Consider the following 15191-nt stretch of genomic DNA (forward strand, 5'->3'; position numbering starts at 1 on the left):
ATCTGGAGTATGAGGAGCGCTTTTAAATGAGGTATTCACAGTCATAGAAAACAAGGAAACTGCAAGGCAAGGGGATCCATTTGAGGTGAGACCCCCTAGGTCCTAAGCAAAAAGTAGATACTGACCGGACCTGAAGTTCAGCAATATGTGGCTCTAAATAGAAGGCTTTGAAATACATATGTCGCCTGATTCATAACAGTAGCAAAATTACAGTGATGAAGTACCAGTGAACATCATTTTATGGCCTGGGGGAGGGGTCACCACAACATGAGGAACTGTATTAAAGGGTCGCGGTATTAGGAAGGTTGGGAACCACTGCTCTAGGACAACCTAATTGCTGTAGCGACTATGGGGACAAATGTGGCATTCTGCTTCCAAAGCAGCAAACAATTAGAAACTGTGTGACAGCAGCTCTATTCTATCCTGCAAGGCTACTGTGATGGAGATTGACTCAGTGGTAGTGGGTTTTTGCTTTGGGGCATTTGGCTTGCATTTTTAAGAAACTCTCCAAACAACCTTGCATATCTACCCACTAATTTGATGAAAAATATTAATCAAGACTGTATTTTGAGTGCTCACTGTATGCCAAGCACAATGTTAAACTTTTTGCCCGGTTTATCTTATTGAATCCTCTGAGCAAGTTTGGCTAGCATCCTTATTTATGGGTGAGGAAACAAGCTAAATACTTTACTTTTATTGTATAAATGATTTAAATTGTGTTCTTAAACATACTATCTACTGAAAACACAATGCGTAAACCTGCACATTTTATGTAAAAGTAGAAATATTGATAATAAAAAGAGGTAATAACAGAGGCTTCCACATATTGAATTTGCTTAGTTTATGCCATGTACTACACATATACTATGTATGTGTATACATATGTCTATATATATATATATACACACACATATATACATATATATGATCTAGTAAAAACAAATTAGTCAGTTCTAATTTTAGAGACTAGCCCTTTATTTTATTTGGGTAAGAGGAGGAAAAGAAGCTACTTTTAGAGATAATTACCTTTTGTCTGTCGAAAGTCATCTCTCTAATTCCAATGTTCACATCCAGACTTTCGATGAGAAGCTTCCGTGCTTTTGCCGAATCCAGGTAGCAAGTGGAGCACTGGCAGTTGTCTCTCAGCCATATTGCTGGGTAGAGAGACTCTGCTCCATCATGCCAGATGATCTGCATCAAATGGGCCCCATCCAGTACCACTGCCCTTTGGATGGCACAACGCATGTTTCTGGTCTTTGAATGTCAATTCGGCCAGTTACCTGTTATGACAAATTAGGGTTAAAAAGAAACTCCCCACATCAGATCTGAACTTGGCCTCTAAGAGTAAGAATGGTTCAAGTGGAATCTAGCCTCTACTAATCACATGCCAGCATCCATCGGTTGACTTTCGTCAGCGGGACCTTTGCTCTACTGAGAGTACTTCATATACTGTAAACAGAAGCCCAGGGACTCAAAGTAAATAAGATTAATGTGCTGAGTCAGGAATCAGATGGAAACAATCACGGCTTTCTCACAGAGCTTTAGATAATGAGTTTCCACCAATGACATATGCAGGTTTATAATTATGTTTGCATAAGAAGCCTGGGATATTTAAGGGAGAAAAGCGTGTAAATTAAAAGAATAACAATCATACTTGTTAATAGATAACCAAATCCACATCGCTTTGGGGAAAAATAAAACTAAAAGGTTTCTATGATCCTAAATTAGTAAAAGTTGTTCTAACAAAACAACTACTAGCAAAATTTATTTATTTTAAGGAGTACTCTAATTTAATACATTGTATTTTTCCTGTTCAATCATATATTTTCTTCCTTATGCAACATATTTTCTTAAAGAGCTATAGAAGTTTCTAGAACTGCACAGATTCCTTGGTTGGTTGGTTTTCTGAGATTTTCTTCTTTCTTCCTTCATTTTATATATATATATAATTTCTTCCTTTATTTTATATACATATACCCATATCATTCCATAGTTCAATCACGTCAAGCAGAATTGTGCAATTGCTACCACAATCAGTTTCCAAACATTCTTTTTCTACATTGACACCTTGACTTCATCTCCCCTTGACCTCCCCTCCATTAATGAGGCCCCCCCACCCCCCGAAACCCTCATTCTATTTGGGTCTCCATAGGTTCATCAATCCTGGGCTTCATAGATCCCAAAATGGAAAAACACATAACTTCAAGAGGGTACTGTTCTTTTTCAATCAGCATAGTGTTGCTTGATATTTTGGTTAGTTTATTGTAATTCATTACAGAGGATTTCTATTTGGGATTGACATAACGTCTTTTTATGAAAAAAATCCACAACCTTAGGGAAATGTGTTATTTGTAGGAAAGAAAATCAAATGAAAAATAGACAGGATGGTTGGTGCCTTAGACTTATCTTGATCCCATTAATCACTATATTGGATGTTAGAATATCATGTCAATGTTCTAAATTTCACTTTCTTCAAATGTTCATTTGCACGACTCTAAACTTACATGGAAGCGGAACTCCTCAACACCTTAAGAGGTGACACGTGACAATGGGAACAAAACTTCATTGCTTTAAATTATAGTGGAGGCCAAAGCTTGTGTACCTGCATGCACACACAAACACAGACACATATGCACATACTCACACATGAATGCACTTGGACTATTTCCAAATGTTTCCTATGAGCCAGCACTTCAGTAGACTTTGTGGGACTAAATGACAAGATAAAAATCCTTCTTGCATTTATAGAATTAAAAATTTTTTTTTAACATTTTATTAGGGGCTCATACAACTGTCATCCCAATCCATACACACATCAATTGTGTAAAGCGCATTTGTACATCGTTTCTCAAAACATTTTCTCTCTACTCAAACCCCTGACATTAGGTCCTCATTTTCCCCCTCCCTCCCAGCTCCCCCCTCCCTCATGAGCCCTTGATAGTTTATAAATGGGTATTTTGTCATATCTTGCCCTGTCCGACGTCTCCCTTCACCCACTTTTCGGTTGTCTGTCCCCCAGGGAGGAGGTCACACACAGTTCCATGTAATCGGTTCCCTCTTTCCTACCCATTCTCCCTTTACCCTCCCTGTTTTGCCATAGAATTTACAAATTTTATGTCACACAAAATAACTGGTTAAAAATAAAAACAGTTTTCAGGTATTTGGTTATATGTTTCTCCACCTGGAATTTGGATGTGGTATTGGGAGTGGAGAAATTATTTTTCAACCAGTGGAAGGAAAAAATCTAAAAGGAGTGAGGTTTTGTTGATTCTCAGGGAACCCAGTTCTGTTGGTTCTCAGCATTGGGCCCTCTATCTCTAGACAACTTTTTACTTAAAAAAAAGTAATGAAATTCCTACCCAATTAAAATTATACTTGATATTTCATCTTAATAAACATAGTTTGGGGGAAAGAAGAAATGCTTATTTAATTCATACCATGGAGAAGGGGAAGATTTAGACAAAGAACAAATATGAAAGTATAGATAGCGTGTGAGCAGTAGGAAAAATGCCTGATTAGGCTGGAACAAAACATTATGAGGGGTTGAATGGCTAAGAGACATTGCAAGGCCAGTTAAGAACAGATCATGGAGTACCATGCAGAGTAAAATACGGAGTTCGTTCTATTATGATGGGAACACTGAATTTTTTTCCAGGCAGAAGACTGGAAGGATTAGATGGAATAATTTTATTAGAAAAGTACTTAAACTTTGGACTTAAAGGTGAAACGCCCGAGGGTGGGAAGGTGAAGATGACTGCTATCCCAAAATTGTGGATTCAGAAGTCATTGGACTTCGGTTCAAATTTCTTACTTTGAAGTTCTACAAGAATTAACGATGTAAGACTATCCTATATTTGGCACTTTCCATTGGCCTTGCTTTTTGTGACAGGTCTTAGTCTGCAGACATGGTTTTGTCTTAAAGTCTGTTACTGAGATTTGTGCCTTGTTTCTAAACCCTCATGGTTTCCTCAAACATATCCGGTGACTTAAGTTTTGTCATTTCTATAATTCAACATTCCATGTGTTTTAGTTTCAAAAGCTTCCATATTGTGTGTGTATGTGTTTGTGTATATATAGATAGATATTTATCTCAACAATATTTTAAATTATACCATTGTATAGATTAATGATGCTATTATTAGATTTATCAAGTATCCTATGGAGGATACTTACATTACGTCTTAAAAGCTGGTAATGAGGCAACTAAAGTGGACCAGGGATATGTATAAACCTTAGGTCTATGGATGAGTTTTGAGATCGCACTTAATTGTAAGGCTCAATCTCAGAGCAGTTTGTCTGCTTGATACTTGCCCTCATGAAGTGATCATTAAAAATCTAGGTGCTTTAACAAAGTGTGGTGAAGAAACCAGATAGAATCTGGCTATAAGGAAGAATAGTTTTTGATAGTTGGGCACCATCAGCTTTCTTCACCACATTTGCTTATGCACCCACTTTGTCTTCAGCAATCCTGTCAGGAAGGTGAGCATCAAGGAATGCCAGTTTAATTGAACAAAGTGTTCTTGCATTGAGGGAGTACTTGAGTGGAGGTTCAATGTCCATCTGTGACCTTAATACTAAACCTATAAATATATGCACATAGATATATATCCCCATCTTCATATAAAAATATATTTACATATGTACATGCCTATAATTAGACCTCTATAAATGCCCTTTGCCTGATAGTTCTTTCCTCTATTTCCTTTTACTTTTCTCATGTCCCACTATCATGCTTAGCCTTCATTTTGGATCCAGTAATTCCTCTCAGTTACATTGCCCTTGATTAAGTCCTACCAGGCCTCTTACACCCTCTTCACCACTGATTTTGGATCACTTGTTGTTCCCTTGTCCCTGAGTTGGTTCCCTCCACCCCATTTCCTTTCTCTCACCTCCCCTTCTTCTGTATCCCCCCGGGACTATTAGTCCTATTCTTTTCATCGCTGAATTATTTATCCTGCCTGTCTTATCTAGATAGACATGCAGATACATTATTAAGTGCAAAACCCAGGCAAAGCCAAATAAAACAACAAAGGAAGTCAAAACCAGCAAAACAATAGCAACAGCCTCAAAAAACAAATGCAAAATAACAATAGCAAAAAGAAAGTCACTGACAAAAATGGAGAAGCCTCTACATAGTTCAAGGTCTGTTTGTTGGCCTTTATGAGTGTTTTCCAGTTGAGTCTGATGGGGTGCCACACTCTGTCTCCAAAGTCTATTTTTGGTATTCCCCAGGAGTTTCATCAGTATGCTTCCCCTGCTGCTCTGTTGCATGTCCTCAGTGCTTCCCCCCAGCATGATGGGGCCCAACTATGCTGGCATTCTATGATGCTCACCTTCCTGACACGATCACTGAAGACAAAGCAGGTGCATAAGCAAATGTGAAGAAAGCTGATGGTGCCCGGCTATCAAAGGATGTAGCATCTGGGGTCTTAAAGGATTGATGGTAAACAAGTGGCCATCTAGCTTAGAAGCAACAAAGCCTGTATGGAATCACACCAGCCTGTGCGATCATGAGGAGTAAAGGGATCAGGTATCAGGCATCAAAGAACAAAAAATCATATCATTGAGAATGAGGGAAAGTGCAGAGTGGGGAGCCAAAGGCCATCTGCAGACAACTGGACATCCCCTTACAGAAGGGTCGCGGGGAGGAGAGGAGCCAGTCAGAGTGCAGTGTAGCAATGATGAAAGATACATCTTTCCCTTAGTTCTTAAAGGCTCTTCCCCTCCACTATTATGATCCCAATTCTACATTACACATCTTGCTAGACCAGAGGATGTTCACTGGTACAGATAGGAACTGGATACACAGGGAATCCAGTACAGATGACCCCTTCAGGACCAGTGTTGGGAGTGGTGATACTGGGAGGGTGGAGGGACGGTGGGGTAGAAAGGGGGAACAGATTACAAGCATCTACATATAACCCCCTCCCTGGGGGATGGAAAACAGAAAAGTAGATGGAGGGAGATGTCAGACAGTATAAGACATGACAAAATAATAATAATTTATAAATTATCAAGGGTTCAAGAGGGAGGGAGGGAGGAGCGGGGAGGGAGGGAAAAATGAGGAGTTGATACCAAGGGCTCAAGCAGAAAGCAAATGTTTTGAGAGTGATGATGGAAACAAATGTACAAATGTGCTTGACACAATGGATGGATGTATGGATTGTGATAAGAGTTGTATGAGACCCCAATAAAATGATTAAAAAAAACCCAAAGCTACAAAAAACGAAAGAAAAGCATCTGGAGGCTTAAAGACTCATGTTAAAACAAACAGCCATCTAAATGAGGTATCAGCTCAGTTGGCACAAAAGGAGCACACGGCTGTGTGTACCAAGGATTGTAAATAATAAAATCCATGGTCAGAGAAAGAAATTATATGAGGGTTTAAATTCTAAGCACCCAAAATGCAGAATGCTATGAATGACAATGAAAGCCCCAAATCCGTTTACAAAGTTCCCATGTGGATTATGCCTTCATTAAATTCCCTGTGCACTTCAACCAGGGATGTGAATAATGTTGCTCTGAAAATGCATTGGAAAAGGCATTACCTTTACCCACCTGACCAGCCCAGGGAGAGGTAGTCTCCTTTGGGGGCTTTTCTGGGTATGTCCTTGATGTTACTATCATGGGGAGATTGGGCGGGGTTACATAGGCATGTGCTTGTACGGCTTTTGCGAGATCCCTGTATCAAACTTGTAAACTCTGTCTGGTAGAATACACATATTCCAATGGTCCCTTTCCTATCCTAGTAATTCCTCTGCAATTATGATGCGTTGATCGATCAGTGTCAGTTTTACTTGGCCTCCTAGGTCCCTTTTCAAGTTCTGTATATAAGAAAACCCCTGGACACGATTATAACCGTATGAAATTTCCCTCATCGTAACATTTCTTTGCCTTTGTCATGTCCTTGTCCCATTTAAGACTTTTTAAAATGTTCTCTTTAAAAACATTCTTATAAAAATCTCAACAACAACAAAAAACTAGAAAGGTAGTTATGACATTGTACATAGTGCACTGGAAGCAGATAGAGACTAAAAATGGGAAAATTAATTTGGAGACCTTTATAGAAATCTACTTGAGCAGAAATTAGAACAAAAACAGTGGAAACAGCATTAAAAAGGGGAGATGAGATGTGAACAATGTTCCAAAGATATATTTTAAATATGAATATTTAAAATATAGAATAAAATATAAAAATATTTTAAATAGCTTCTCTGTTTCTTTACTCATGAGAAGTTCTCATTTCTTTCGTTGACTATTTTATTAAAGAGTAATATAAAATATGTAAAATCTGCCTAATTAGCAATAAGAGGTTTCAAAACCAAAGCAAACCAAGACTGTTAGGAAAGATAATGACTTTATTCCTTTTTTTCCTTTTTGGCTGCAATTATTTTGTAAGTTTGATTTAAAAGAAAATCAGTAGAGCTATTAAAGATAATTATGAAATGCACCAGAGGATCCATTTTCATGTTGACTCCAGTTGAAGTTGTGGTTGCTTGCTATGCATATAGTTATGCTGTTTTCTTCTTAGTTCCACACTATTGGTTCCACCAATTGGTGGCAAGCAGATTGAGAAGTTTTTCAAAGAAAATGGCAGAGATTGTAAAGCGATCACAAAGAAATAGAAGCAGGTTTATATTCTATTTGTGTATCATATTTTAGTTATCAACTTATTCTTTTCTGGAACTTACCCACACAGATGGCTTGAAGATTACCTTCTTATGCTGATATATTTTTCTTTTAAAATTAATGTCACATATAGACCCTACCTTGGCTTCTCAAAAAAAATAAAGGATGCATTTCTCTCTCATTAATAGTCCTTCAGTTGTAGATTGTCGCCATATGTCCCTTTTATTCCCTCTTCTGTAAGCCAAGTCTACCTACCTTTTTCATTGTGAGATGTGACTTTTGCATTCCATAACTTTCAAAATTGCTGTCATGGTTAGTCTCCAGTTTATCAATGTCACCCAAAATCTGAGGCCGTAAATTATACAAGATGTCATTGATATATTATTCCCAACACAAATGACAGAAAAATCAGTACCTTGTGTGAAAGAGGAGCCCTGGCACTGTCAGAAAAGCTCAGGTAAGCATTGAACTGCTAACTTCAAGGTTGACAGGTCAAATCCACCATTAATTCTGGGAGAGAAATATGAGGCTTTCTAATCTTGTAAAGATTTATAGCCTTAGAAACCCTATATAGGGTCACTATGAATTGGAATCAATGATACTTGTTTAGCCTTTTAAAGGACACATGAAAGAAAAGTATAGACTATCTAGCATGATTTCTTTTGGCCTGAGGGTTTAGAAGAATAATGGTAACTAATTTATAAGTGTGTTAGTCCAGGTTGACTAGAGAAACAAATTCATAGATACTCATATGTGTGTGAGAAAGAGCTTTATATAAAAGAACAATTGTATATTGAGAAAACATCCCAGCCCGACCCAGATCAAATCCATAAGTCTGATACTAGCCCATATGTCCGATGTTAGTCTTAAAGACTTATTCAGACTCAAGAAACACATGAAATGACACAAAAATCAGGAAGATCACAAGCCAGTGGGTGGAAAGTCTTATGGATCCAGTGGCGGTGTAAGTATCTCATGCTGGCAGGGGTGTTTATGTGGTTTCTCCAGCTCCAGGGCACCAACATTGCTCCATGTGTCTTAGCAGGAATGCCTCCCAGGGAGTGTGCATGTGTCCCTCCTCCAGTGCTATTTATCTCCTTAGCACTCCAAATGTGGCCATCAAGCTGCGACTGATTGACAGACTAAACTCCACCCCTTCACTCTTAATAGTCTCCAATTGACAATAAATTGAAACTACCACAATAGGATATCAAGAAGGTTTCTGTTTTATAAGAAAATGAATGGTTTTAATTATGTTGGAAGTTAATTAACAGCTAATGTATTTAACTGCTAATAGATCAAGTTCTCTGCTACTGACTGAAAGATTGGTGGTTGGACCCCACCAGCCACTCCACAGAAGAAAAAACTTGGCCATCTACTCCTATAGCAAATACATATAGGATAGAAAGCCTTAAGTAGCAATTCTATTTTTTCCTATAGGGTCGTGAGTCAAAATCAACTTGATAGCACACAACAGTAAGCATCAGTAGTAGTGATAGTAGTAGAAGTAGTTGTACTAGTGGTAGTAATCGTAGTATAGTTTGTAGTGATGCTTTTCATGCCAGTCACTGTTCTGATGTGCTTCATATACAACAAGTCAACGAATCTTCCTTACAACCCAATGGAAAAGCAATTGCAATTACCCAAATAAGCAAGAGAGGAAAAAGGGTTGTAAATAAAGATATAGATGGTTGTAGAATTCAACTTAAGTTCTCAAAGGGAGTCAGGCAATTAAGGAGAAAAGTCTTATTTATTTTAATCATCAAATTTCAATGTGTGAATAACTATCCTAGCCACAGCTCACTTTCAATGACAAATTCTCTAATGAGTAAAACTAATTTTGGTTGAAAAGATTTTTGTACCACTTAAATTTTTGACACATTGGGCACAAACTTTGCAAGACACATTTTCAGCCACCCTTGACATGGTTCCTTTACTCAAAGATGGAAAGGTGTCATGTCCCATCCACAGCTGATGCGATCACACCCATGGACACCTGCATCAACAAATACTATTGCATTCCAGCCTACTATTTTAAGCCTTCCACTTTCTCTCTCTTTTCATCTTTTTTTTTTATGTAGCAGATTTTAACTAGAAAGAAAAGAACTAGTATGTTTTCAGGCATTAGAAAAACCTGAGACTTTCTGTCCAGCCCACCCGGTCAAACGAAATCCTGTAGATACATTCATTATAAGGGGCGTGGAGGTATTACCACCTTCAGTGACAGAGACTGCTACAGACACAGGGAGTGTGTGGGAAAACTGGAATGGCTTGGGTGTTGGTGAAATTGAATTATTTGGATATCTATGAAGGAACTTGGCAAGATATATTGATTCTTCACAACCTTTTTCTTAACTTCATGACACATAGGACTGGTAATCCAAACAAATGCACAGCAAAGGGAAAATAATTTCCATCTTAAGCTTTTATGACTTGTTCACAAGTCTACTGGGGAAAAGATGATGAAAATTTTAGAAATTAACATATCAACAATTGCAACAACAATAATCCCCCAACCTACCATTCATCAATCACTTTAAAACAAAAATGAAAACGCATTTGGACAAAGAAACTAGAGGCTAATGGAAATAATGAGAATGTCCATGTATTATAAACACTGTAGTCAATGTCACTGAAACATTCGTATGGAAATGGAGAACTGGGGACCTAAATTGCTGTGCAAACTTTCACCAAAAACACAAGAGAATATAAAAAAAATCCAAAACAAAAAGAGTAACAGCAACAAAATAATGATTACTAACACTGGAAAGAAACTTCTTTCTGAAAATAATTAGGTGTGATTTTTTTAAATTTCATTTTTAATTTAGCTCACTTGCTAGAATCAAGCCCAGCAGAATCATCATGGCTATTTCGGTATTTGATGTGCTATTGTGTCTCTATAGATAAGTGAAATATAAATACCCTTGGCTATATCAGGTATGGGGCCCCGGTGGCATAGTTATAACACCACATGTTAGGATGCTAATCAGAGGGTCAGCAGTTTGAAACCACTAGCAGCCCCTAAGGAGAAATATGAGGCTTTCTACTCTAGTGAAGAATTACCGTCTCAGAAACCTACAGAAGCAGTTCTTCTCCGTTCTAAAGTGTTGTTATGAATTGGAGTGGTCTCGATGGCAGTGGGTTTGTTTTTTAATTGAGATATATACCTATCTAAATAATGAGACTTTTTGGGGGTCAAATTAAAGAGCATATATTGAATGAATATTTTATGCTTAATTTGCACTTTGCTTCTTTTTACCTATAATTTTAACTTAGTTTATTAAATATTAAACTACTTTTGATGGCAAAGAGTATTTTTGCCTGTTCTGAAAAAATGGATGTGGGGTTTTTTTTCCAGTTGACCCATTATATTTTTATCTTTCGAGTTATGGGGAACTGTGGTTTTTTGTGTGTGTTTTTTTGTTTTAAGATTCCCACCTACCACTGACAAGAGAGAGAGAAAGAGAGAGCGAGAGAGAGCATGTGCGCGCGAGAGAATGAGCAGGGAAACTATTTGAGACTCTTGTTTGTCCCAAGTAATTTTGTTTTAGAAATTCCTCTTCTTTAATGATAGATACAATTTTTGCCTATTGCTTTTTCCTTTTCCTAATCAGAAAACTCAACTTTTGTCTTTTGATTTCTCTAATACTGTTTGAAAAATCAAGAAAGTAGGTCTGAAAGTTAGTGCATACATGGATTTTGTAAATAAAGGGCATTTACAACTATAAGTTTTGTGGTTAGTACTCACTGCCATTAAATCATGTGACCCCTGTGCGTTTCCAAAACTGTAACTGTTTATGAGAGTAGAAAGCCCAATCTTTCTCCTGCAGAACTGCTGGTGGTTTTGAACTGCTGACCATGAGGATGGTACCCCAACACATAACCACTATACTGCCAGTGCTCCTCTTTGTGGCCAGAAGTCACATGCAATTTTGCTGAGTTCAGTGCCCTCATTTGACAACCAGGGGAAATGGAAGCTCAGAGATACCAGGCATGATCAGTTGGAAAAGACACTTGCGACCTCAGTTTGCTAATTTAGTGTACTTACACTAGCAATGTCAATCTGACTGCTACGGTAGGATGTCTACTAAGGATGTAAATTAAGAATTTTAAATAAAAATTCAGAATTCAAAAATAATTACTCATTCAAATAGTCTTAAGAGGAAATTATGCACTTTCCAATCCTTATTTAATCCTCCAGAAAGCCTGTTGAGATTGGTGCCATCACTTCCATTTTCCACAAAGCTTGAACTTGAAGAAGGGAAGTAACTCTTAACTAGAAAGCAGAGGAAATCAGTATCTTAACCATGACACAATACAAGATCATGGACAATCGGACCGGAAAACTTTATAAACAATGACTTCAATTTGTAGTACTATTAACAAAGCAGCTTATTCTCAAGGTCGTTGAGTGTCAGTTGACTTCCCATTAGATATTTTGGCTTTGAAGGGAGAGAGCAGAAAGAAATGTTTTCTAGATGCTATACTATAGAGAGAGGCTTAAAAATACTATTTAAAAGTATGAAATTATTTTACTTTTCAAAATTTATATCATAACCTATTAATTTTTACCTGGTAAGGATAGGAAGAGTCCTGGTAGTACAGTGGTTTAGTAGTTGACTACTAATTGAGAAGTTGGTGCTTTGAATCTACTACCTACTCTCCTACTCTATGGAAGAAAGATGTGACAGGCTATTGCTCTGTAGATTTATATCCCTGGAAACCCCATGTGGGAAGTTCTACTCTGTCCTATAAAGTGACTCTGATTCAGAATTGACTTGATGGCCATCTATTTGCCACACTAATGGTAGACCAGCCCAGATGTGTGGTGTCCGAACTTTAATCCAATTTGAGTACAGATATCTTCTACCCGTGCTACTTACTACCTAAGTCCTTTCAGCTTAGACGTTCTCTGATTTGGTTTAGTAAGTGACAAAGATACTTTAAAATTTGTGAATATTTTCTCATGTAAATAATGAATTCTATAAAGACTTTAAAAGTACCAGTCCATTCTTTTGTGTCAGCCATTTGCCTGCTATCTTTTGAAAGTATCAGTTCTCTCCCAATCACTTATATCCTAAATTATTAAAAGGGATTGATTAAGGTCCACCCAAGTGGAATTACCATATTCATACTGGGGCTTAAATTATCAAGGCATTTATTTATCGATGTGACATAGAGAATTGGGCCTAGATATTACAAAGATTCCTGAATTATTTCAAACCAGAACATATATTCTGCAATAAAAAGCCTCCATTTTCAGTCAAATGGGTGCAGAATAACTATGCTAGTTCAGCTTGATTTTCTTTCAGGGAGAAAAACAATCAAAAAGGTACACAAAGATTTGATTTGAGCAATGTTCCGAAGAAACATGTTTTATTCGCTTTTTAGGTTTGACAAAAGTCCAAAGTATAATATGCAGTCATCTTTCTTTGGACGAGGTCATGGATTACTTAGGGAACATTTCCAGAATCCAGCCAGGCGGCCTGTTGTCCTACCACCAATCCAGTTTGCTTTTTAGACCATAACCTCTCTGTCACCTCCATGCACATTCTGAGTTAACTTTGGGATTACAAAGTAATTTGATTACTAGACTGAGCCAAGCATAATTGTGGAATAGCTGCCAAGAAGCAATCAGATCCACTGCATTCCTTAATCAAGTCTACTCCAAACGTCTGAAGGGCCATCTTCCATTGCAGCCCACATGGATGCAGGATACATTTGACTGGAGTTCCAATTGAATGCTGCCCCCCCCCCCCCGCCCCCCAACACACAAGCTCTTAAAATACAAGAAAGTTGAGGTTAAGCATACCTGTTCTCAGTTGAGGGTTGGGTGCCAACTTATGTAAAACTTCCCCAGGAAAGAACACTTGAGCTTTAGTCCTAAATGTCCTTTGGGAAGAAGGCCTCTGGATGCCAGTCACATCCCAGGGCTGGTCCGCCCTGGTTCTAATGTGGGGCAGGTCCTTGGAAGCCTCTCTGTTCCTGGCAGTCGCACTGTGGCCCTGCCCCCAGACACAGCTGGGGTTCACACATGAGGATGTCCCAATCTGAAGGTGCAATAACTCCTGAAGGGAGGTAGGTGGTTTAAAAAAATAAAAAAAAAAAGGTAAAGAGACAAGAAGTTTTTTGGCCTAAAGGGGAAGCAGTTAGTAAGAGAAAATACTTTAACTTTAGCAGGTGCTGAAACCACAAATGCCCTGGGTCTCAATGCAAAACATACGCTGCATTTCAATCTTTTTTAGGTGGGAGGAAAGGCTGTTCTCACCTGTCTCCTATGTTCTGTTTCTGGGCTGAAGCAACAACAGGAGCAAGAGAACAAGCTGTTTCACTTTTTTTCCTCCCTTATCTGTTTACTGTGATAGCTTTTTTTTTTTTTGGCATCACTCACTTAGAGATCAAGCATTGAGATGAGATGTACATTGACCAGGGAAGAATTACCAGCTCCCACCTGGTCAGAAGTGAAGTGGTAGCTATTTGCCCTTAGTATATATTCCCATATAAACCTCTTTGTAAGGAGTGTGACTAATTAGGTGCTAGGGGCTAAGAGGAAGACTAGGATTGGTTGTCCTGGCCCACAGCCTGCCTTCTGTTACACTTTGGCTAGAAAGGCCTGTTGTTACCAAAGAACACGGGGCTTCTCTGATGGCATCTGGTTGCCCAGTGACTTGATTCACAACACACAGACCTTCGGGCAGCAAAAGGGAAAGTCCAGTGTGGGCAGCATGCCAGGCACCCAGTACCCATCTATCTGCCAGGCATTTATTTGGGGGGAGATCTCATTACAGGGGGTGGGTTACATGAAAGCGTCCCAGCTCACAGCAGAGTCAAGAAACTTTAAAAGAAAGGCTGTGGGTGACAAGTCCAGGAAAGAGACACATAAGCCCTCTGTCCTACCCACCTCCCACTCATGACACCCTTCCTGGGAAGACAGGGAAGCAGTCCCAGCCTGCAACTTGTTGCTTCTTGCCCACAGGATTCTGACAACAGTGAGACCCAGGCAAGCAGGGACAAACGCACTAACCACAAAGATGGTTAGCAAAATTCTCTCCTGGCCTCCTGTCTTTGTGGGATCTTGCTCAGTAGAACCCCCCTTCCAGAAGTACAGGATCCCCTCCCTGAGTAATACTACTGTAGTTTATTTTCACAGTAACTCTTCAACTGTGCTTCTGCCCTTGTGGCCCCTTCTTCCATTTTCTTTCTTCCTCAGGTTAAATTACTGGCACCCAGTGTCCAGGGAAAATAATGACATGTTTATTTCCCAGGCCTGGGTGGAGTGTGTCAGCAATGTGGAGCACCGTGAGAAAGGTTGCCAGCACTTTAAACTCACAGTCATTGAGGTTATAGGTGTGCTCGAAGCAATCTGTTCATTATATTTTAAACATTCCAACTAACGCACAATTAACTTTTATTTCATATCATGAGTTTGAGCAACAATTAGGTGGATTCTTTTCGGATTAAAAAAAGTTGTTAGAAAAAAACAAAAGTGCCCTCTCAACATCATTTCAGATGACCAAGTAAAAGAAAACAAAACAAAGCCAGCCAGCCAGCCAGCGGGGGAC

The 15191-nt window shown here is 38.6% G+C and overlaps 1 protein-coding gene across 1 annotated transcript in view; it reads right to left on the reverse strand.

Moving 5' to 3' along the window:
* The window catches only part of BBOX1 (gamma-butyrobetaine hydroxylase 1), a 71185-nt gene extending 57392 nt beyond the window's left edge, over positions 1-13793 (reverse strand). The window contains exons 1-2 of the mRNA XM_004708401.4: positions 13442-13793; positions 1027-1280 (exon numbers count right to left, since the gene is read on the reverse strand). Coding sequence (XP_004708458.1) covers positions 1027-1245 — 219 coding nt within the window. The 5' untranslated portion in view covers positions 1246-1280; positions 13442-13793. The remainder of the gene's footprint in view (positions 1-1026; positions 1281-13441) is intronic.
* Positions 13794-15191: the final 1398 nt, after the last annotated feature.

The sequence above is a fragment of the Echinops telfairi genome, unplaced genomic scaffold (assembly GCF_000313985.2).
Source record: "Echinops telfairi isolate 266 unplaced genomic scaffold, ASM31398v2 ScPeMD7_60;HRSCAF=208, whole genome shotgun sequence".
NCBI lineage: Eukaryota > Metazoa > Chordata > Mammalia > Afrosoricida > Tenrecidae > Echinops > Echinops telfairi.